This window comes from Notechis scutatus, chromosome 8 (genome assembly GCF_049901735.1).
Source record: "Notechis scutatus isolate UNSWTSFEM ecotype Mainland chromosome 8, rNotScu1.2, whole genome shotgun sequence".
NCBI classification, from domain to species: domain Eukaryota; kingdom Metazoa; phylum Chordata; class Lepidosauria; order Squamata; family Elapidae; genus Notechis; species Notechis scutatus.
The window spans coordinates 18,661,083-18,684,610 of record NC_142016.1 but is presented as its reverse complement, the minus strand read 5'-3'; the positions used below and the strand labels follow the sequence as shown (position 1 = coordinate 18,684,610).

The following is a 23,528-nucleotide window of genomic DNA, read 5'->3' as shown; positions in this document are numbered from 1 at the left end:
TATTTCTTCTTTTTCTCTTCAGTGAATTTCAACATTCATTAATAACGTTAAGTAAAGACCGTTGTATCAAGAAAATGCATTATGTAAGTTTCACAAAAATATAATTAAAATTACTACTGTTTAAAAAATAAACCCCTCCAGACTGCTTTGCTGCAAATGATGCTGCTGGACACATTTTTGTCAGCAGAAAAAAAAATGAAAATATTTTGAAGGGACGTTTTTAAAAGAAGGAGTATAAGTTCCCTGAATTGTAACGTAACTTGGAAATACACCAAGGTATTTAAAATTCTGGTAGCACAGGTAGAATAGAATTCTTTATTGGCCAAGTGTGGTTGGACACACAAGGAATTTGTCGTGGTGCATATGCTCTCAGTGTACATAAACGAAATGATACATTTGTCAAGAATCATCAGGTACGACACTTAAGGTAGTCCTACACCTGTGATGGCGAACCTATGGCACGTGTGCCACAGGTGGCACGCAGAGCCATTTGTGCGAGCACGCGAGCCCCAGCCAAACTTAGCTGCACTGCGCATTATGCGCCTCCCAGCTGATTTTCGGCCGGTTTGAGGCCATTTTCGCCCTCCCAGAGGCTTGAGGGAAGCCTCTGAAGCCTTTGGCGGCCAAAAAACGGGCCTTCTGAAAATACCAGAAGTGCTGAAACTTCCCTTGAGCCTCAGGGAGGCCGAAAATGGGCCGAAAATTAGCTGGGAGATAAGGGGACGGGGCGTGGGTGTTGCGCGTGCATGCGCAGTGGGGGGGGGCGGGGCGGGACGCATTGCATTGTGGGTTCCGGCATGCGCACACGTGCGCTATCACACACACACACGCTTTTGCCACACCACAACAAAAAGGTTCGCCATCACTGTCCTAGTCTTACAACCACAACTGAGCCCAGAATGGATGTTGCTAGATGAATTTTGCTCCACTTTACAGCTTTCCTTGTCCCATTTGTTACCTGCAGTTGTGAAATGAGTAACATGGTTGTTAAGTGAATCTGGCTTCCCCCATTGACTTTGCTTGTCGGAAGGTTGCAAAAAGGGATCACGTGACCCCAGAGACACTGCAACCGTCGTAAATGTGAGTCAAGTTGTCAAGCGTTCGGATACAAATCACGTGACCTTGGGGATGCTGCCATGGTTGTAAGTGTAAAAAAACAAACGGTCATAAGTCCCTTTGTTCAGGGCTGCTGTAAATTTAAACGGCCATTAAATGAACTGTTGTAAGTCGAGGACTACTGGTACGGATTTTTAGAAATAATCGGCATTGTTCTGAGACAGGAGGCTTCCAGCTAGGGAGGGTTGTGAAACTTCTAGGAAACGATCCCTTTGAATGAAAGCATTGTTTCTCACACGGCCTCATGTTGATGCAACACTTAAAGGATGCGGATAAATAATATAGTAACTTCTCTGCTCTGTTGACACTTTCCAGCAATTCTCATTAGGCCAGGCCTTTTAAAGTTATTTTTATTCTCTGCAAGTGTTACGCATTGTATACACTCATCGGAGTGGCAGGCTTGGGGTGGGGGTGGGGACACTGCAGCCCTTGCGAGCTCTGTTTTGGGCTGGGGCGGCCTGAAACCCTCCGCCAGCAAAAACGGAGCTCGGGAGGGTCGCACACAGCTCTCGTGAGCTCCGTTTTCGTTGGCAGAGGCATCGCAGACTGGTCCTTCACTGCTTCCAGGGCAGCCCTGCAGGCCAGATCTAAGCACGCCACGGGCCAGATGCATCACCCCCCCGGCCCCAGATCTTGAGTTTGACACCCTTGTACTAGATTGTGCAGAAATGGATACATTGACATTGAAAATTAAACAGAAAGAGGATGTAGAATATTATCAAACATGGAATCTATCTATTTTACCAATGGTTGGAAAAAAGAAGTGGAGATTAAGAATGTAAATTTGTATGGTTAAGCAAATTAAATACCCAGACAACATGATGTTTACTGAGCACTAAGAAATGTATTTAATAGAAAATCAATTTTTAAAAAAATACTGAGCCAGAACTGGCCAGTAGTTTCACTTAGTTGAAGGAACTTTCCTCAGTTCCTTTCTTACAAACCAAGGCTACCTGATGGAAGGGTGAGCTTCAGATGCTGCAGGTAATTGTTTGGCTAAATCATAGTTTGTAGTAACTACAGTTTGTTGGACAAGCCACAATAAAGTCATTTCATTTGCCTCTAATAGGTGTTGATTTTGTTTGATTTGGTATGTAATGAGTATCTGCCGATTTGTAGATCGTGGTTTTTAACTTGGAGTGTTGTTCAAATGTGATGCTTTTGTCAACAAACCATGCATAAGTAAACCACAGTTAAATATAATGCTCAAACCTGTTAAGCATACACAAGTGGTTTCTGGCAGTGATTTGAACCTGTGTTTCTCAGAAGCAATTTATGAAAGAAAAGCTAATTACCTTCCTACTTGTAGAGACATGCATTGCAGACACACAGAGAGACTGCATTCACTGCTTATTGAATTAACCTATTTTTTCCCCTGGTGGCTGTAAATCCTTCCACTTTATTCTAAAATCCATGATTGACATTGTTGTCCTGGTTTTGTCTTTATTTTTTTTAAAAAAAAACAGTCTGTACTGATAACGATTGCCATAAGTAATAACGCAGTCTCATAACACAACTTTTTAGTAGTTCCACAATCTCCTTTTTAAACCTGGCCGTTGGACCTCTCTTCATTTGCAGAACATTTTAAAAATGCTTTACATTTTGGGGTTAAAGCTGTCATAATCAGAGCTAGCTGGCTGGCTTAGGACCAAAGAGGCTTCCTGAGCTTGTTGTAACTTGTTTTCCTTTCACAATAACGCTGTCATAATGAGCTGGAGACTGGAGTTTTCCAAGGAGATCATTGTTCGCTGTTTTGCCAATCAGATTATTGCTTTGGCACCCTGTGGCTTTGGATACAAAGCCCACAACGGATTTCCAACATTCTTTGCAGATTTGCTCTCTCTCTCTCTCTCCCCCAAATCTTGCATCCAGTTTTTAACGCTGATTAAAACACAGCTAGTCCTTGAGTTACGACCACAATGGAGCCCCAAATTTATCTTGCCAAGCGAGACATTTGTTAAGGGATTTTTATGACTCTTCTTGCTTACATTTGTTAAGCGAATTACTGCAGTTGTCAAGTTAGGGATTATTGGGTTAAAGTGATACACTTCAAAAGACCCAGCCGATGCGTCCAATGAGTTCCCAGAATTCCCCAGCTGACATAGTCATTCTGGGGAATTCTGGGAATAGAAGATCACACATCTGGAGTAGTCAAAATGGGGTTGAGTTGTTCCAAAGCAATTCATCATTAAAAAATGTCTTCTGTTCACCGGATTGTTAACATTTGGTCCTTAAGGACATTCTGAATGATTAGAACAGGGATTTTGTTGATCCGGGGTGTGGCCCAAAGGCAACACAATCACATAAGTAAGAAAAGTCCCTTTACTATCTCCAACTTTGCCCCCAATGTCCAGGTTACCTTCGGTTGGAGAAAAAAACTCTCCCCAAAACAGTCTTTTTGTGAAGGAAATTCAGTCCGAAAACAAAGTACATACAAATTGTAAATAAAAATCCACACAAACCACGCTGCTGTAATTAACTTGACAGGACAGGAGAAAGAATTGCAGACTCAAAGGGCCAGCAAAACACACACAGTTGGGAAGATGCCAGGAATCCAGATAAGCCTCGGCAATACCAGATAATTCATGATTTGCTCTCCACAGTTTGCTGTGTGCAACTTCCCCTTTTAAACACTGTATTCCCAGCTGCAGCTAATGAAGGGAATCAGGGCCCTTTCCTCCCCCATAAGCCATGCAACTCATGTTGTTCCCTTCTCCATTCCTCCCTGTGTGCCCTAGGATGAAGAGGGGGTGGGCCTGTCCTCTCTCCCTTGCTCTACCTCTCCCTTGCTCTGTCCAGCCAGACTTTGCCCTTCCCCAGTTTCTTCCACAGAGCCACACTCCCACTCCCTGTCAGTGCTTGGCCTCCCCCTCTGAATCAGATTCTGACAGGGGCATGACGGGGGTCTCCAAACTTGGCAACATTAAGACTTGTGGACTTCAACTCCCAGAATTCTGGGAATTGAAGTCCACATGTCTTAAAGTTGCCAAGTTTGGAGTCCTCTGGATTAGAATACCAATAAAGCATTCATTCTGTTTGGAATATTCTACCTTTGTGTCACCTTTGTTAGGCAGTTATGGATTCTACTTGATTGCAGGCATATATAGCCATGTATTGTGACTGGTTCTCTTTTTGTCCCTCCTTGATGGTTTCTCCCATATTTATCATCCAAAACATTCTGATAATCACCTCTGCATCCGAGTCCTTCTGAGATTGTCACAACAGTGGCATCTCTTTCATCAAGATGCATTTTCAAGGCTATTTCTCTGTAAGGGTTTTGTGTGTGTAAAAAAAATCCTGAGGGGGTTTCCAAAAATATTGTATTCGCTGTGCAACCCTCCGATGATTCTTACCTGTGACTTCATCACAATACATTTATTTAAGGACAGAAAAAACCCAAATTAGTAGCATAATTTCGATGTTCTTAGGAAACGACAATCTGGAAGCACCTCAGGTGAGATTCACAGCTTGAACCTAAGCCAGTATATGGTGTTGTATGAATCTAGCCATTGTAAATTGTAAACAGTGGTTTATAGCTAAATGTATTCATGATGGCTTAATGGTTTAATGTTAAATCAAGACATGACTGAATGCACTGTCAGAAACTGTTATTCTGTATTAAGTTGTGCATTGTACATTCAAAAGAACTTTCAGCCAAGCAACAGAGTCACTTTATCGATGAGATGGATGGCATATACATTTAACGAATACATTTAATAAATAAAAATAATACATTACTTTCTCCCCCAGTATGTTAAAAGAATTATTTTCAGAAATGTTATGAAATGCTGCTTGGGCTATTTGGTGGAATTTTAAGCTGCTGTATTTATTTTTTAAATATTCGGTTTTAGTTATAGCTTTGCATTGGGGAACTATTTATTGTCAGCTTCTTCAAGTTCCACTTTCTAAACTCAGAACAGAATTTTAAACTAGCAGCTTGGAAAATCTTTTGTGACCTTCAGACCCAAAGACTATTTTGCAATGTCTGGCTGAGGCTGCCCCAATCGGATATTCTTCAAACATGCTGGACTACAATTCCCATCCGTCTTGATTACCGTGGCACTTTGCCAAACCAGCTTGGCAACAAGGAAGATGTAATCTTTATGGAGGCATCAGCTTAGATAAGATGGTCTTATCTAATGAATAATGAAAAAGTGACCTTCCAATTGTAGCTGATGATAACCCATCCATCAGCATTCTCTTAGAATGAGGGATGTGGGCAGTTATAGCCCAGTTCTGGATGCAAGATCAGAAATCTCACATCCCTGATTCTGGGTAAGAGTCTTATTTCTGGTGTTGGGTGTGGCTGGAGTGCAAGCACGAGACCTGCCAATTTGTCCTCTGTCACAATTCTGCACAAATGCTCAGCCCTAAAGTCTTGAATTATGCATGAGAATTAAATGGACAAGGGGAAGATGTTTCTCTCCCCCCAAAACACTAGCATCAGAAGATCACCCTAGGAAATCTTTGAAAAATCAAGGCAGACAAAAAAGAAATAATTCAATTTTGGAATTTGCTACTATGAAATGTTGTGGAAATAAGCTGGCCAATCTTCAGTGTCGTTCCTTGGCCAGACTTGGGTCTAAGATGGACCAAAAGGGAACTTCTTTCTTAAATCAGAAGAAAGGACCCCAGGATGTGGGCAGTTAGGGGAAATATTTAGACCCTTGGTTACAATTTTCCATTTATTTAAATGTATTAACAATGAACAATACTGTAGGATAGATAGATAGATAGATAGATAGATAGATAGATAGATAGATAGATAGATAGATAGATGGATTGATGGATAGATAGATAGATAGATAGATAGATAGATAGATAGATAGATAGATAGATAGATAGATAGATAGATAGATAGATAGATGGATAGATGGATAGATGGATAGATAGATAGATAGATAGATAGATAGATAGATAGATAGATAGATAGATAGATAGATGTGGATGGATGGATAGATAGATGGATAGATAGATAGATAGATAGATAGATAGATAGATAGATAGATAGATGGATAGATGATAGATAGATAGATAGATAGATAGATGTGGATTGATGGATAGATAGATGGATAGATAGATAGATAGATAGATAGATGTGGATTGATGGATAGATAGATGGATAGATAGATAGATAGATAGATAGATAGATAGATAGATAGATAGATGATAGATAGATAGATGATGTTGATGATAGATAGATAGATAGATAGATAGATAGATAGATAGATAGATAGATAGATAGATAGATAGATGATAGATAGATAGATAGATGTGGATTGATGGATAGATAGATAGATAGATAGATAGATAGATAGATAGATAGATAGATGTGGATGGATGGATAGAAAGATGGATAGATGGATAGACAGAAAAATATATAATCTTATTTAATTAGATTAGTTAAGAACATGGAATTGCCTAATAAAAAAAGCTAAATTGGCCATTGTTTTTTCTTTTTCCCTCCTAGATCTCATTCTATACCAAGATGAAATCCATCGCCATGAATATCTTCCTTTCTCTGTTGATTGGTAAATGCTTGCCATTCTTCTTCATCTTTGGTCTTTTCTAGGGAGCAGGGGTGTCAAACTCGCTGTCCTCACGGCATCGTCACGTGACCTATCAGGACTTCCCCCCCCTTCGCTAAATCGGGTGGGGGTGGAGCCAGCATGTGACACATCCAACCCTTGACCAGCGAGTTTGTCACCCCTGATTTAAGAGTATTTTGGGGAATCTGTCAGGTGCAAAAAGGTCAGGTCTACCCAACTAAACTGATTTATTGCCTATATGCACAGGAGTCTTCCCAACTAACAATTAGCACTTGCTTGGTATTAGATAAGATTCAGAGGAGTTTATGGCGGGTTGGACTTAGTTTGCTTGTGGCTATGTAAGGATTCTAGGCAGATCCCTTTTTAATTCTGCCTCCAGGTTCTGCCAGTCCTTCTGACCTTTCTCATAAATCTGCGGTGACAGAGATAGCTCCCTTCACCTTGGGGGTAGGCTAATGTCCAACTTTTATCCCTAATTCTATTTCTCCCAATGGTTGGTGGTCTCACATCTCTGGTTGCACAAAGCAAAGAACAACTTCAGCAACCAGTTTTCTTAAGTTATAAGCAGTGTACTTGCCATTGGAAAGAGATAACACATACCTCCACATCACCTTTTTAGATGCTTCTCTGAGGCAGAGCCTTTCCCCAGACGAGATCCAACTACCACGGTAGATTTGTAGAAACTGGATTTGAAAGTTAATATCTACCATCCATTTCAGAGGTGGTATTCAGCAGGTTCTGACCAATTCTGGAGAACTGGTAGCAGAAATTTTGAGTAGTTCAGAGAACCGGCAAATACACCTCTAGCTGGCCCCGCCCCCATCTATTCTCTGCCTCCCGAGTCCCATCTGACCAGCTGGGTCTTCCTTTGTTGCCTTGCACAGGAGAACGGAGCTGGAAATCAGGGGTGGGAAGGGAATGGGGATTTTGCAGTATCCTTCCCCTGCCACGCCCACCAAGCCATGCCCACCAAGCCACACCACACCGCATCCACAGAACCGGTAGTAAAAATTTTTTTGAATCCCACCACTGAATTCCATTTCCAAAAATTTAGAATGCTTATCTCATGTGGCTAAGCCAATCACGAGAAGAGAGGCGTAGTCATTCATGAGATTGGTCCTTTGGGACATGACATGAGGGAGCTGGGGTCCTGAGAAAATTGGGCAGTGTGTTTGAACTACTAGTAGGGCTGCATATCATTAAACCACTGGTTTTAAATGAATGTTTTATGAGCCAATGAGTGCCCTCGCCTACTCAATGAATGATGTAGTGCAGAAGAGACGTGGAGAAAGGATTGTCTCTTCTCTATTACATTCTCTTCTCAATAGCATCTTTAGAACTGGGAGGCAGAAATTGAGGCCTGCATTTTTTTTAACATCACTTGAGAATTATTATTTTTTCACCTCATGTTTGCAGGGTTCCCTGTTCTGAAGGCAAGTGACCCTAAAGGTGAGTAACTTCATAAGCTGATGTCTCGGGGCTTCCTATAAACTGGGCAGAAGACCTCTTCAAAATTCTACTGAAGATAGCATTAGCACTTAGACTTATATACTGCTTTACAGTGCTTACTCTAAGCAGTTTACAGAGTCAGCCTATTGCCCCCAACAATTTTGGATCCTCATTTTACCCACCTTGAAAGGATGGAAGGCTGAGTCAAAACCTTGAGCCTGGTGAGATTTGAACTGCCAAATTGCAGGCAGCCAGCAATCGGCAGAAATAGCCTGCAGTACTGCACTCAAACCACTGCGCCACCATAGCTCATTGTGAAAAACTAGACCAGGGATCCCAAACTCTTCATCTCATTGATGCCATCTTGATTCGTCAACCCCTAAACATTTATTATACAAAATAATTTAATAAATACTGTACTACTTTTAATTCATAGCACTATGAATAACAACCCCTTGGATATCCCATTGACAGTTGGGGGTGGGTGGGGTTCAATACTGACCACTTGGAAGATCTCTGAAGTAGACTATAGATGTCCCTGCTCAGCTTCAGTAGAGTTTCTAGGTGGGTGTTTGAGGTGGTGGGTTTGGAGAGATTTCTTTCAAGCCAGATGAAATCCCTCAAGGCATCATTGAGTTCAGCCAACAGGGATTAAGATGCGCTGATCTGCAGTAGGTTATTCCTGAGGGTCCTTTGAGTGACACGTCTGAGGAAGTGAGATATAAGAGTGGACAGGAAGCAAAACAGAGCTCAGACAGGAAGATTTACAATCTCAATAAGGTATGGGTAAACAAGTCCTCCAGATGTTTCCAAAATCACCTTCAGTGCCATTGTCTATGTTGGTTTTTATAGTTAGGGTTGCAGCTCAGCAACATTTGCAGAGCTATGCTCAAGAATAAAGCAAGGTTCATACCCTTGCAATTTTGCATTTAAACAAAACACGATGAACATATTTGGAACTTTGGGTTTCTGTCTTAAGCCTAAAGATATTTATCCATGTAGTAGGCTGTGTTGCTATTATCCTTCTCATCCTTCTCATCTTCTCATCTCTCCCCCCTATAGTATCTATCATTATCACTTATAGTCGTAGGTATCTTATGATTAATGATTGTAACTGTGATGCATGGATATATGACAGTGATGGCAATGATGCCATAGGTTCACCATCATGGATATATGACCTATCACTTTGTTGTTTGTATGTACACTGAGAGCTTATGCACTGGAGACCAATTCCTTGTGTGTCCAATCACACTTGGCCAATAATGGATTCTATTCTATTGTACATAGCCTGGAATCCTTTGCTATTTGCCTACCTAGAGTTGCAGATCTCAGGCAAACAGAATGTTAACTCTCTTTCTTTTTCTTTATCCAGATCAAGACAACCCCTTTGATTATGGTAAGTATATCTTATTCTCTGCAATGTTTTCATAGTGTGTGTGTAGAAGTAGGGCTTATAGAAAGGAGGAAGCAATATGGGGAAAAATAGAATAGAATAGAATGGAATGGAATGGAATGCAATGCAATGCAATGCAATGCAATGCAATGCAATGCAATGCAATGCAATGCAATGCAATGCAATGCAATGCAATGCAATGCAATGCAATGCAATGCAATGCAATGCAATGCAATGCAATGCAATGCAATGCAATAGAATATTGTACCCCATCAAAGCCTCTTTCCCACATCTATATATTCGTGTGGCTTATTTTGTATGCATTTCCTTCAAGAATGTTATTTTTTTTTCCCTTTCCACAAGAATGCCCCCTAAAGACAAACTCTCTCTTTCTTAGCCAGCCGCAATTCTTCAGCCCAGGGGAAAGCTGTCCTCACTTTTTTCTTGTGAAGTGGGTGGTATTGAAAGGAGCAAGAAAGGCTTTTGCTGCTAATCTCAAACAAGTCTCAATGGCCTCCTTTCTCTTCCAGATTGGGAGTCGCTCCGTATTGGTGGCTTGGTCTTTGCAGGCATTCTGTGTTTTCTGGGAATTGTTATCCTCCTGAGTAAGTGGAAACAACAATGAGGGGAACGAGAAGAATTCGGGGAGACGGGGGTGGGTGGGGAAGGCTGGCTGTGTCAGAGACCTTTCGGTCCGGCTGTTCATAAGAAAGACTTTTCGGGAGTTGCACTGTTTTATAATGTATGTTTAGGATCAGATTCTTCCCTGGGCTAAATAAACGTCCTTTCTCAGTTGAAGTGTCAAAGTATTTTATGGTGATCCTTGAGAGAAAGCATTCATGTCCTCCCTCCCTTCCCTTCCCTTTCTTCCTAATGAAATGATTATTGTAGGTATTTGATTTCTCTGTTTTTCCTTTGCTCTCCCCATTCGTTTTTTTCTTTTGCTCTTTCTCCCTCCCTCCTTCTTTCTCCCCCTCCCTCCCTCCCCTTTTCTCCTTCCCCTCTCCCTCCCTCCCTTTCTTCCTCCCTCCCTCCCTCTTTCTCTCTCCCCTCCTCCCTCCCCTCTTTCTCCCTCCCTCCTTCTTTCTCCCTCTCCCTCCCTCCCCTCCCTCCCTCCCCTTTCTCCTCCCTCCTTCTCTCTTCCCCTCCTCCCTCCCTTCCCTCTTCTCTCCCTCCTTTTGTCTCCCTCTCCCTCCCTCCCTCTTCCCTCTTTCCCTCCCTTTCTCTCGCTCTCTCCCTCTCCATCCTTCTCTTCTCTTCCTTTCCTCTCCCTCCCTCCCTTTCTCTCCCTCTCCTCTCCCTCCCTCTCCCTTTTCCCCCTTTTCTCTCCCTCACTCTCTCCCTCCCTCTTTCTTTCCCTCCTTTCCTCTCTCCCCTCCTTCTCTCTCCCCCCCCCCACAAGTTGTCAAGCCAAAGAGAGGTCTGCTATTTTTAGAAGTAATTTGATCTGTAAGCCTTTCGGTCTACCGTAGAGGATGCAAATACTTTAAATAGATTTACACCCACCCCAAACACCAAGAATTAACCACAGCCACCCCAAGACTTTTAGCTGCCTGAGGTCAAGGACTCCCGTTTGTTTAAACACAACATCTCCTTTCATCGTTGTGGGGTAGGAAATTACATGAGGGCGATCGTGAATGGCTGGGTGAAATACATAAGCCTGCCAAAGAGGAATCACCGGAAGCTAAGAACTACTACAGGTAGTCCTTGACTTACAACAGTTCATTCAGTGGCCGTTCGAAGTTACAACGGTGCTTAAAAAAGTGACCTATGACTGTTTTTCACACTTACGACCGGGGTAGCTTCCCCATGGTTATGTGATCCAAATTCAGGCACTTGGCAGCTGACTCATATTTATGACGGTTACCGTGTCCTGCCGTCATGTGATCACTTTTTGGGGATGTTCTGATAAGCCAAGTCAATGGGGAAGCCAGATTCCCTTAACAATGACAGTGATCCACTTAATAAATGTGGCAGGAAAGTTTGTCAAATGGGGCAAAATTCACTGAAAAGCTGTCTTGCTTGGCCACAGAAATTTTCATGTAATTTGAAGACCACCTGAAGTTGGTACAATGACTTACTCCCTTATCTTCTGTCATTAGTGAGGTACTAATACCACTCAGTAAAGCCTTAGTAAGACCACACCTAGAGTACTGCATCCAGTTTTCATCACCACACTATAAAACAAGATGTTGAGACTCTAGAAAATATACAGAGAAGAGTAACCAGGATGATTAGGGGACTGGAGACTAAAACATATGAAGAACGGTTACAGGAACTGGGCATGGCTAGTCTAGGGAAGAGAAGGACCAGGGGAGACATGATAGCAGTCTTCCAATATTTGAGGGGCTGTCACAGAGAGAAAGGGGTCAAGCTATTTTCCAAGGCACCTGAAGGCCAGACAAGGAATAATGGATGGAAACTGAACAAGGAGAGATTCAACCTGGAAATAAGGAGAAACTTTCTGACAGTGAGAACAACCAATGGAACAGAAGCTGCCTTCAGAAGTTATGGGAGCTTCATCACTTGAGACTTTCAAGAAGAGATTGGACTGCCATCTGTCAGAAATGGAGTAGGGTCTCCTGCTTGGTCGGGGGGTTGGACTAGTTGACCTACAAGGTCCCTTCCAACTCTGATTGTCTGTTATCTGTAATACGAGTTGGTTTCTCCCTCGACCTATTCATAAGATCCCCGCCCCCACTTCCCAGTGCAATCATTGGCAATGAAACAAATGTGTGTCAATCAACCTCACAACGTTTCTGATTGCTTTCCCATTAACTCTGATTTTTCAGAGCCGAGATTGGGGGTCCATGACACACGACTGATTTGAACAATTCCTAGGATTCATGAGACAAACCTAGTTTGGGCTATTGGACATTCAACAATTCCTTACAGGACCGATTCACATCAGCAGCTAGATTCACATTCTCCAACATGTCTTGATGTAGATCTCTTGGCTTTGGCTCAGCCATGGTGGAACACAATTATGGCTTAACTAATCCACCATAGCTATTTTAACACAGCTAACCTAGCAACCCCTTTTACATTACTACTCTTTTTGCATTTTAGTATTTTAACGACCATGGGCCTCACAGTTTTAAGGATGGATATTATAGTATAGATTGGCCATGGGTAACTGACCAATTGGATGCCAAATTATGATTTTAATATGTGTATTTATTAGTTTATTCTAGAATTCTTCACTGGATATTCCTTGAGTGTTTTTATTTGTTCTGGTAGTCTTTGACTGTAATAAACTTTGGTTTGATTTGAATTATGGTTTAACATAGGATAGGAGTCTGGCCAATAACTTCCATATGCAAAGTGCGTTTTAAGAGTTGCAGCAGAACCTCAGTCACTTCTGGAATGGAGCCCAGGTCTATCTAGCCCAGTGTTTCCCAACTTCAGCCATTTTGAGATATGTGGACTTCAACTCCCAGAAATCTGGCTGAGGAATTCTGGGAGTTGAAGTCCACTTTCCTTAAAGTTGCCAAGGTTGGGAAACATTGATCTTACCCATAGAGCAGAGGCCTCCAAACTTGGCAACTTTAAGATTTGTGGAGTTCAACTCCCAGAATCCCTCAACTAATCATGATGGCTGGGCAATTCTGGGAGTAGAAGTTCACAAGCCTTAAAGTTGCCATGTTTGGAGACTCCTGCCATAGAGTAGTACAACACAGTGCCTCTCCTGCTTCCTACTAGATGTTTTGTAGACGCTCTAGGAAGACGCAAGAACTGAAGCTGTTTTGCCTGTTAAACTATCTTAGATGTGTCAGCTGTCCTGGGTGGTTTTTTGCCTCCTTTTCTCATTTTAATTATTGCTCTTCTCATCCCTCCCCACCAGGTGGAAAGTGCAAATGCAAGCCCAAAAAGAAAAGCAGGTAAGAGATCTTTCCCCAAAACAGCCGTGGGGCATGTTAAGACGGATTGGAAGGGGTGGTCTCCGGTTAAGACAGTGTTTCTCAACCTTGGCACCTTTAAGAGGTGTGGACTTCAACTCCCAGAATCCCCCAGCCAGCATGGAATTCTGGGAGTTGAAGCCCACTCTACACATCTTAAAAGTTGCAAGATTGAGAAACACAGGGTTTTAAGCTCCCTTGGGTAAGCACCTTGGGCTTCATGCTCCTTGTTTGGGACAAGAGCGACGCTGAATCTCCTTTCCAAAAATGAGAAGGGGGAGTGAGGATTCCTGGCTCCAGCTTCCTTAACCTCAATTTCCCCCCCTCTCTTTTAGCACGCAGATCAGTGGGGCACCAAAACAACCCCTTGCAGGTAAGGATTCTGTGTGGATAAAGAATTGCCCTCCCTCTTTCCTGAGTCAAATTTTTATGTGGGGTGGGGGGGAAAAAACCACGCCATTTATCTTACCTAAAATGTGCCTTGTTATTTGGTTTTCTCACCTGTGTCTTCTAGGATCCAGTGAGTGCTGAACGGAGCTCCTTCTCATGATGCCACCAGCCCTGATTGTTCTGGGTGAAAACGGTTCTCTGCCTGACCAATGAGCCACCATCTTGTTTTGTTGCCTTTTCTTCTTGCATTTGTTTTGTGAAATAAAATCTCATTGCCATTCCCCCAATGTATGAACAACTTTACGCTGCAATAGAATTGCTCGGCCACCAGATTAGAGATATCCACTTTGTGGGAAGTGGTTGGCTTAACTCTGATTTATTAACTAAACCAGGGGTCGCCAACCTGTTTTGGACCTCAGGGACCACCAAACTCATAATTTTAAATCCCGTGGACAAGAGACCCTGAGAAAATCCACCAAAAAGTCTGCAGGAAAATTCCCCACCCCGTTTTCCTACCGATCGATCATTCTTTATTTGGGATCACAGGATACCATCTTCAGCTCCGTTTTCATGGAGAAGGAGGGAAAGAGAGACTTTTGGCTTCATGCAAGGAAAGCAGCAGAAGCAGCAGAAGTCTTTCTTTCTTTCCCCCAAACTCTGCCAGAAATGAGTCTTGTGAGACTTGTCACGCTGGTGCAGCCCTTGGAGCCGGATGCCTTGCAGGGTCCCAGAGACTCATTTCTGGTGGAGTTTGGAGGAGAAAAAAAAGACTTTTGCTGCTTTCCTTGTGTGCAGCCAAAAGCAGGAAAAGAAAGAAGTGGAAAGAAGCAGCCCAGGCATGTGGGGCGAGTGGGGCAAGTTCCCCCCTCCACCCTTTCTCCCCTCCCCTCACTACCTCATATTGTTTGCAATGCAAGCCTTGTGTTCTCGCGGGCCATGTGGGCAGCTCAGCCTTGTGTTCCCGCGCAGCCTGGATTAATTGCTTTGGGGATGACATTTCTCTGCAGACCACCAAAATTTTCTCATGGACCACCAGTGGTCCCCGGCCCACTGGTTGGCGACCACTGAACTAAACAAGACCTGGTTTGCACGATGCAGAAGATCAGAAACAAGCAACCTATGTTGACTTAGTCCATTAGTCCTTGATTTATGGGCACAATGGACCCCGTGGTTAAGCACAGTTGTTAAGTTCCATTTTTATGAACTTTTTGCCACAGCTTTTAAGCTAATCACTGCGGTTGTTAAGTGAATCATATAGTCACGAATGACTTTGGCTTCCCTCGTTGGTTTTGCTGGTTGGAATCCAGCTGGGAAGGTTACAAATGGTGGATCACATGATCCCAGGACATGGCATCCGTCATAAATACATGCCAGTTGCCAAGTGCCCAAATGTTGATCATATGACCATGGGGATGCTGTAACGGTTGTGTGAAAACTGGCCATGTCACTTTTTTTTCCTCATGGCAATGGTCACTAAACGAAGGGTTATAAGTCGAGGACTACCTGTGCTTCATTCTGTACCACTGAGAATATGTCTTGCTCACTTTCTGGATCACCCTTCTGGGCAAACCCTGTCCATGGTGGCTTATTCAATAAATCCTAGTTAAACTGTGGTTTAACATAATATGTCCAAGAGCTGTGTTACCTGTTTCGACTCGGTGTTTCAGTGCTTTGATTGTTGCAAAGAACTTGTATGAAAAGGATTTGGGTTTTTTGTTTTTGTTTTGCTCCAGTTGTCATTTTAAGGACAGGGGGATCAATCTCCCTCCCTTTGGTTCTGAGTAACTTCCTTGAGCATCTGGAAAGTGGAGACAAGTCCCAACACTCAGGAGCCCAAAAACCAGAGGTGGTATTCAGCAGGTTCTGTCCAGTTCTGGAAAACCAGTAATGGGAAATTTTGAGTAGTTTGGAGAACCAGCAAAACCCACCTCTGGCTGGCCCTGCCCCCATCTATTCTCTGCCTCCTTGAGTCCCAGCTGATTGGCTAGGTCTTCTTTGGTTGTCCTGCACAGGAGAACAGAGCTGGAAAGCAGGTTAGTGGGGTGGGGAGGGAATGGGGATTTTGCAGTATATCCTTCCCCTGCCATGCCCAACAAGCCACGCCCAACAAGCCACGCCGACAGAACCGGTAGTAAAAAAAATTTGAATCCCACCACTGCCACAAACAATATATTGACTTTTATTTACAATGTATTGTATGTGGGATGCCGCATTGCGAAGGGAAGCCCGTAGAGGAAACCAACATGTCCTTCTAAAGAAACCTTGTGTGGTGTATTTTCTGCCTGAGCTGTGTCTCCCCTCCAGTGCAGCGATAGGAAGGTATACAATAAAGTTAACTCCGCTCCTAGAAGGAGATTCGATGACTCTGAATAACACGATGGCTATTTACAGGTTGAAAAATTACACGCCGGACTGTATTCCTCGCAAGTCCATCTCTGTTTCAGCTCACAGTTCTGTCCAGAATGGCTCCCATCTGCCCATTTTGTCGATGAGTCTATGCGCCTCTTAATGTTACTTTGTTCTCTCTCTCTCTTCCCCCCCCTCCAAAGTCCTTCTCTGGTCGATCGAGATTTCCTGGGACCCCTTGTTGTGCTTGGGTCATGTCCCTCCCTGGCATAGTTTGATGGCGGACATTGTGTATGTTTATACATCCTTAAACTGGGAAATAGAACACGCCCATTAAAACATACTGGGTGCAACCAGCAGATGACTGTAATGTTACTTGATGTAGATGGGCTTTGGAGAAAGTTCCACCGAATGCAGGAAAATGTTCATTGGAAAATGTAGCGCCTGTCTCAGTGAAAGGTTGAGGCAGGCTTCCAGTAAGACTGAGTGGGAGACAGGCCAGTATGTATGGCCTGGGCTGTAAATCCCAGTTAAGATCAAAGTGACTTATTCCTAGGGAAGTAGCAATAGCACTTAGACTGATATACCGCTTTACAGTGCTTTACAGCCCTCTCTAAGCGGTTTACAGAGTCAGCCTATGGCCCCCAACAATTTGGGTCCTCATTTGATCCACCTCGGAAGGATGGAAGGCTGAGTCAACCTTGAGCCTGGTGGGATTTGAACTGGCAAACTGCAATCAGCCGGCAGTCAGCAGAAGTAGCCTGCAGTACTGCACTCTAACCACTGCGCCACCTTGGCTCAAGTATATCATACAAAGCTTATACCATAAGACATTTAAAGAGGTTCCAAGATTCTTTGGCTGTGTTCACACAACATTTTGGGCCGATGATTTGGGATAGCCGAAAAACTCCCCCCATATGATAAGTTAACATCGTGGCCTGGTTTCCACAATAGATTAAGATCCCCCCGAACTGAATCCTAAGTTACCAACTCCATTTGAACGGACTCTGTCGCATTGTGTGAACTCAGCCATGAATTGGTGTTTGCTTTTTTGAACAGGTACACATGGGTTACAGTTATCTGATGCACAATTGCACAATATTAAAAAAAAATGTTTTCAAAAGAAAACAGCCATACAAGCAAGCAGGCAAAATAAGCCAAAAATAAAATAAAAATAAAATGTTTTCAAGAATGCATTAAAAGGGAAGAAGAAAATCCAACCGAATCAACCTCCTCCTTGTTAGGAAATGATAAGAATGGGGGGGGGGGAGAGAATGGAAATTCTGAGCAATTCTGAAGACGATTGACCTCTGTATAAAATGAAGAGTTTTGTTGGAGGGGGTTTCTGAGTTAACCCCATTGCAAAACTGCCAGCTCTCTCTGCCCTTTCTGGCAATGGCAGCATCCCTTTATCATCATTTGACAGGTCAAAAGAAAAGATAAATCTGCTGACTTCTGCTGCCACTCAAGTTGCATTTGCTAGTGATTGATTATGGCTCTTAAGTCGCCTAGCTCCCACCTGCTGGCCAGCTGTTATCTCGGCCCACTGGAGAGGTGCACCCTCAACAGCATCTGCTTCCAATGCTGTCCCCCTAGTGGATGCCTCTGGTACTGCACTTCCCAGGTCTTCTCCTGGGCTGCTTCTCCCTGCGGTAGCTGCCTCCTACCTTCGATCCATGCGCCCCGCCCAGCCCCACTGTCGCTGGGCTCAGGCACTCAGATCAATGATGACGTGGCGATAAATATGTGTCTTGCCCTTGAAGCTGGAGGCTATCAGGAAGTCTTGCTTGTCGACGTTGAGGTGGGCAAAGGAACGCGGGGCCTGAGTGTTGATCTCCTGGAAGTGCTGGAAGAGGCCAGTGATGGGGTCATAGCGGTAGACTTTGCTGAAGGAGTAGTCATTGCCAAGAAAGGCATAGCGATAGCCGGCGATGCTCAGTGGTTGGAAGACCATGGAGCCACGAGAAGGCATCTGCTGGACATCTCGAAACATGGAACCATCCCAGTGCATCACCTGTGGAGAGCAAAAAAAAAAAAAAAAAATGACTCAAATGCAATTTCTTGAAGATCCATTTCAGTAAAAGGGAGTACAGAGCAGTGTTTGGTGCCCCTAAAACCACAGCAAGTCTTATAAAGATGTGAGTGTTATTATGGGGGAAAGGAACCGAATGTTAAGTCCAGACGCAAGGACAAAAAAATGAGAGTCAACCAAGAAGAGGGATTTTATTTATTTCTCAATGAGCAATCTACTTGATTCATAACCGATGACCCATTGGAAAAGAAAAACTGATTTATCTTGACCCAATAAATTAGATTTTTATTGAGCCAAGATTGACCCATATGCCTTGGCATTTGCTCTTCTCTTAGAATGAGACCTAGCAAGAATCATGAAGGCATAGACTTAACGTACTTAATGTAGGAACTCATTCAAGTCCCAGAATTTCTACCTGGAGGCCTTATAGTCTAAAGTCAGCAAAGAGAGCACAGGTGAAATTGGGTTAAATAACCTAACTCTTCCATCCTTCCAATCTGACAACGGGAAGGAGGTACCTGACTCGGTCTCTAAATGGGTCTAGAACAGGTACAGTTGCTTTGAGCTTGAAGAGAAAGGACCAAGCGTAATAACCTGCATCCATCTTCTTGCTAGAATAGAACTAAACTGGTACACAATTGTAGTCACACCAACTTCAGATAGCTTATTCTTTGGACCATTGTGTACACATCTATGTGCTATTTATTGTTTGTTCAATTTATCATTGCTTCATCTGCTGACGTGCTTCCACTACAAATGGTGGCGTGACATAATGGCCACCAAAAGTTCTTTCATCAGAAGCTCAGATAAATGTTCTGCTTTGCCATATTGAACACTACAGAAATATACATTTGAATAAGGTTGTGTAAGCCATCAAAGGTCAGCTCCTTATGGGTTAATTGATGACTGCCCAATCTTTTACTCAAAATCTTGCATCAAGGAGACAGGATGGCAACATTTGCATTCTGAGCAGCTGGTACCATATGTTAAGTAGTTTCAACTATTGTAGGCTTTTCTGATGATGGGTAGAAATTGGGGGTATTTAATAGACAAATTTCTAAAAAAGTCAAATATATAATATTGCACATTCTTACTGCAGCCAGAATAACCTTTGCACAGTGTTGGAAACAAGCAGATATTCCAACAGAGGAAATGGTTATTCAGAAGATAACAGCCTGTGCAGAGATGGATAAGTTAACCTTAGCACTTAAGGAAAAAGAAACATCAGAATATTATAGAAGCTGGGAATGCTGGTATGATTGGATAGAACAAAAATAGAAAATATATTAGTAAACAATGTAAAATGTAAAAGAGGTAGTAATTATATATTTGCAATAAGATGTATTTGTAAATGTATCACCAATATTGATAACAAACAAGGAACCATAGACTGTCGATAGTAGAATTGTTAGTTTTTAATCATTTTCTTTTTTCCTTTTCTTTTTTTTTCTGTGTGTTGTGTATGTGTTTGATATTTTAGTTCTATAATCAATAAAGTTTGTTTTTTTAAAAAGAAAATTAACATCCAACATACCTGGAGGTTACTTCTAGATCTGTCCAGCCTTCAGGACCTCAATTGTAATAACTTTTAATTATCACTGAGGTAATATTTTTGATTGGCAGCAGGCAAAATTAATAGTTTTCACCAAGCACAAATATATTTCCCTACAGGCTATGTTCAAAACAGGTTTACTTGAAAATGCCACCAGATACTAAGGCCCACATATGTTCACTTATAACCTCTGATCCGCAAACCACAATGGTTGGATTCCCCCAACACGCTAGGCCAAATAGCCTCATTTCTGGAGGTTGCAGACAGTGGTGGGATTCAAAATTTGTTTTACTACAGGTTCTGTGGGCATAGCTTGGTGGGCATGGCAAGGGAAGGATCCTGTAAAACCTCCATTCCCTCCCCACTCCAGGGGGAGGATACTGCAAAATCTCCATTCCCTCCCCACCCCACTAACCTGCTTTCCAGCTCTGTTCTCCTGTGCAGGGCAACAAAAGTAGACCCAGCCAATCAGCTGGGACTTGGGAGGCAGAGAAGAGATGGGGGCGGGGCCAGTCAGAGGTGGGATTTGCCTACTACTCAAAATTTCTGCTACTGGTTCTCCAGAACTGGTCAGAACCTGCTGAATACCATCTCCGGTTGTAGACACACCACATTAGGGCTCGGTGAAATGTGTGAGCCCAGTGAAGCAGGTACAGTACTAACCAACCACCCCAACTTCCCACCTCACCTTGGAATCTCCAAGGAACCGCGTCAGACAAATGTACACGTCTTCCTTGACCTTGAAATGCTTGACAGCGTAGACATCATCCATATCAGGAATGTCCGTACGGCGCACGAATTGCTGCTTGTTCCACTGATAGACGACTGGGCGCTGAGAGCTGCTGGCCAAGATGAGGTGGGGCTTGCCCGCGATCTCCAGGAATTCAGCATCCGTGTCACGATACCAAGAATGCAAAGACTGGTGGGAATAGAAGCCGTGACCATTCCAGCGGTACAATGTGGTTGAGCCGGCCTTGGAACTGTCAGCCATGATGAAATACCAGTCTCCCTCCATTCGGAAGACCTCGATGTCATTGGGCTTGCGGATGCGTGAGCTCTCGATGACCTGGGTGTGCAGGAACTGTCCTGTAGCTTCATGTCGCTTGTAGATGTGGGACCCTCTGAAGAGCTGAGCTACAACCACAAAGAGTTCGCCTTCAATCACCAAGGGTTTGCAGGCCACAGTGGAAGAACCTGGGAAGGAGAGAGGTGGAGTCACTAAACTGTGATGCTGGAAGCCTTCTTACATTACAGCTATCTATTTAATTACCATTAACTCATTACATTAATTGTCTTAATTATGACATCATCCTTGACTAGAAGACTAGAAGACTTCCAAGGTCCCTTCTAGCTCTATTCTGATTGGTTGATTGGATCTGTACTGGCGAAGGATGTGGACCAAGAATATCATGCCATCCAAGTAAACGGTTCTTGATACCTTGGTTCCTGCTATCCTACTCAGTTTTGAGACAATTCAGGAAGAGATCTATTTGTTTTTGGGGTGTGAGAAATTCTTCTAATAGTGTGCTGTTATTTTTTTTTCCTGTCCAAATTTCAGTGGGAACTTATGCCCCCTCTTTTACTATCAAATGGCAATATTTGACGGGTGCAAAAAATCAGCAGGAAGCATAGAAGATTTATTCAAGCCTATACACAACAACCTGGTTAACTAAAGTTTAATACTAAATTAGCGCCAGATAAAGGTCAATGGAATTCAGGATGGGCTGGGTTTGGAGTACTTGAGGGAATGCAAGGACTCTAATCAGATGACACACTTAACTCCACCCTCCAGCTCCGCCTACTCTTTTCCTACAACAGTGTTGTAAATCTCTGGGTGGGTGTGTGTATATCTAGGAGAGGATTAGAGCTAAGTACAGACCACCGCTTAAAGACCTACAAACTACAGAGAAAGTTGATAGGCATAAAAAGGAAGAGAAGGCAGCTCCTTATTCATTATGGGATGTAGCTTGGTGCTGCTGAACGATACTCACTATATGTTTCTGAACAACGAAGGAAATGTCTCCACCAGAGGTGGCATTCAGCAGGTTCTGACCAATTCTGGAGAACCGGTAGCAGAAATTTTTAGTAGTTCGGGGAACCAGCAAATACCACCTCTGACTGGAGATTTTACAGTATCCTTCCCCTGCCACGCCCACCAAGCCCATAGAACCAGTAGCAAAAAAAATTGAATCCTACCACTGGTCTCCACCTAGTAATGCTGGCAGGAGAAAAGTGATTGTGTTGTGCATTTCTGGGTTTCTTACCATTGATAGTGGCATAGCTGCGAAATTTCCCAGTCACGTGGTCCCACTCCAAGAAGTTGCACCGTCCAGTAAAGGGCTGTGCAATCACCAAATTCTCTTCATCGTGGTAGACGAATGTTTCTATTGAGAGAGACTGCTCTGGCAAAGTGTCAAAGAGGACAAGTTCTGTGGGGAGGAAGGTGGAGATTAGCATTTGATCAGGAGTGGAATCTCGCAACCCTGGTGGTCTTCAACTATTTAGACTCATTCGGCAGCCTGGAATGCAATGAATTAATAAAAACATTTATTTCTGCAAGGGCTGATGCTGTGTTTAAAGGTCCCACTCAGAACATCTTTATTTGCTCATTATGACTTGTTTTGCTATGCCTTGTGGCTGATCCACAATGATGAATCCTGCTGGGTCAACCCAGAACAAGGGAGAAGAATTTGCAAGCCTGAGTTCCTTGCATTGCCTTGCAAAATTTAGCTGTGCCTTCAAGCCTGCCCCGAAGCTACTACTGAATGATAATTTTTAATGCAACAAGGAGCCAAATTTAGGTTTCGTCCTGGCCCTTTCCAATTCTTGGAACGGCATTCCTCAGCATGCTTCCCAAAAGCCAAATTCAGCCTTCAGACTAACAAAAGTTGTCCACTACAGATCCAAGAATCCATCTAATCCAGATTACTGCTTCCAACCATGACAACCAGATTTCTGTGAGGTGCTCACTAACAGGTCATGAAAGCAATTAAGCTACGATCCACTGCCAACCTTCAGCACTCAGCATTCAAGGGAATAAGACCTGGAGAAATAAATGTTGTTTATAATCATTATGATGAATGGTCCTTGCAGAGACCTCTCTCACCCTCTCCTCCTTGGACAATAAGCCCTCTCCAGAAGACCCTAAAGATAAGGACCATCACCATAAGACATGGCATCCCATGGAACAGATCAGACCACATGGGCAAGAACACATTTCTTAAGAACCACTGCTCAGCGGGTCATTCAAAAAACCCAAAGTTATTTAAATTAAAGTAGGCATGTTGTGAATTTAAGTCAATACTGACTTCAGTAGGATCAGCTCATTTGGAAAATAAAATGAAAAGAAGGCTGGGAAAAAAGTCACCACAAACCTAAGCAACCTCTGCCTAAATCAAATTTCCCCTTTCCATTGACCACAAGATGTGGTTGTATGGGACTTCAACTCCCAGAATTCCTAAGTTTCTCCAACACATCTGAAGGATGCCACTGGTTTGTATTGGAATTACTGTATTTCTTAAGAGAGATAGAAGCTTCATATGTATCCACACATCACAAACTGCTTTCATTTGATCCTTGACAAATCTGTACACTTTCTAATAAAGGAGAGTATTTGTGTTTTTTCAAGCATGTCTCCACCAGCAATCAGCACTCAGATCAGCATACACTAACCCCAAGGTTAACATCAGACCAACAATCAAGTAAACAACACCCCCAATCAAGAAACTGCCAAAGAGCTGGCAGCAAATAGCCCAACCAAAGAATCTCTATCCCCATCAACACTAACAAGTCACCAGAA

The 23,528-nt window shown here is 43.1% G+C and overlaps 2 protein-coding genes across 3 annotated transcripts in view; one reads left to right on the top strand and one right to left on the bottom strand.

Moving 5' to 3' along the window:
• Positions 1-15,423, top strand: part of LOC113423728 (FXYD domain-containing ion transport regulator 3) — a 24,813-nt gene extending 9,390 nt beyond the window's left edge. For both annotated transcript variants that reach the window (XM_087970911.1, XM_087970910.1), the window contains 7 exons: positions 6,587-6,647; positions 8,082-8,114; positions 9,490-9,513; positions 10,041-10,115; positions 13,355-13,391; positions 13,745-13,782; positions 13,924-15,423. In XM_087970911.1, coding sequence (XP_087827037.1) covers positions 6,605-6,647; positions 8,082-8,114; positions 9,490-9,513; positions 10,041-10,115; positions 13,355-13,391; positions 13,745-13,782; positions 13,924-13,940 — 267 coding nt within the window. In that variant the 5' untranslated portion in view covers positions 6,587-6,604 and the 3' untranslated portion in view covers positions 13,941-15,423. The remainder of the gene's footprint in view (positions 1-6,586; positions 6,648-8,081; positions 8,115-9,489; positions 9,514-10,040; positions 10,116-13,354; positions 13,392-13,744; positions 13,783-13,923) is intronic.
• The window catches only part of LGI4 (leucine rich repeat LGI family member 4), a 21,801-nt gene continuing 13,530 nt past the window's right edge, over positions 15,258-23,528 (bottom strand). Inside the window, exons 7-9 of the mRNA XM_087970893.1 lie at positions 21,994-22,158; positions 20,418-20,923; positions 15,258-18,159 (exon numbers count right to left, since the gene is read on the bottom strand). Of these exons, the coding sequence (XP_087827019.1) occupies positions 17,854-18,159; positions 20,418-20,923; positions 21,994-22,158 (977 nt within the window). The 3' untranslated portion in view covers positions 15,258-17,853. The remainder of the gene's footprint in view (positions 18,160-20,417; positions 20,924-21,993; positions 22,159-23,528) is intronic.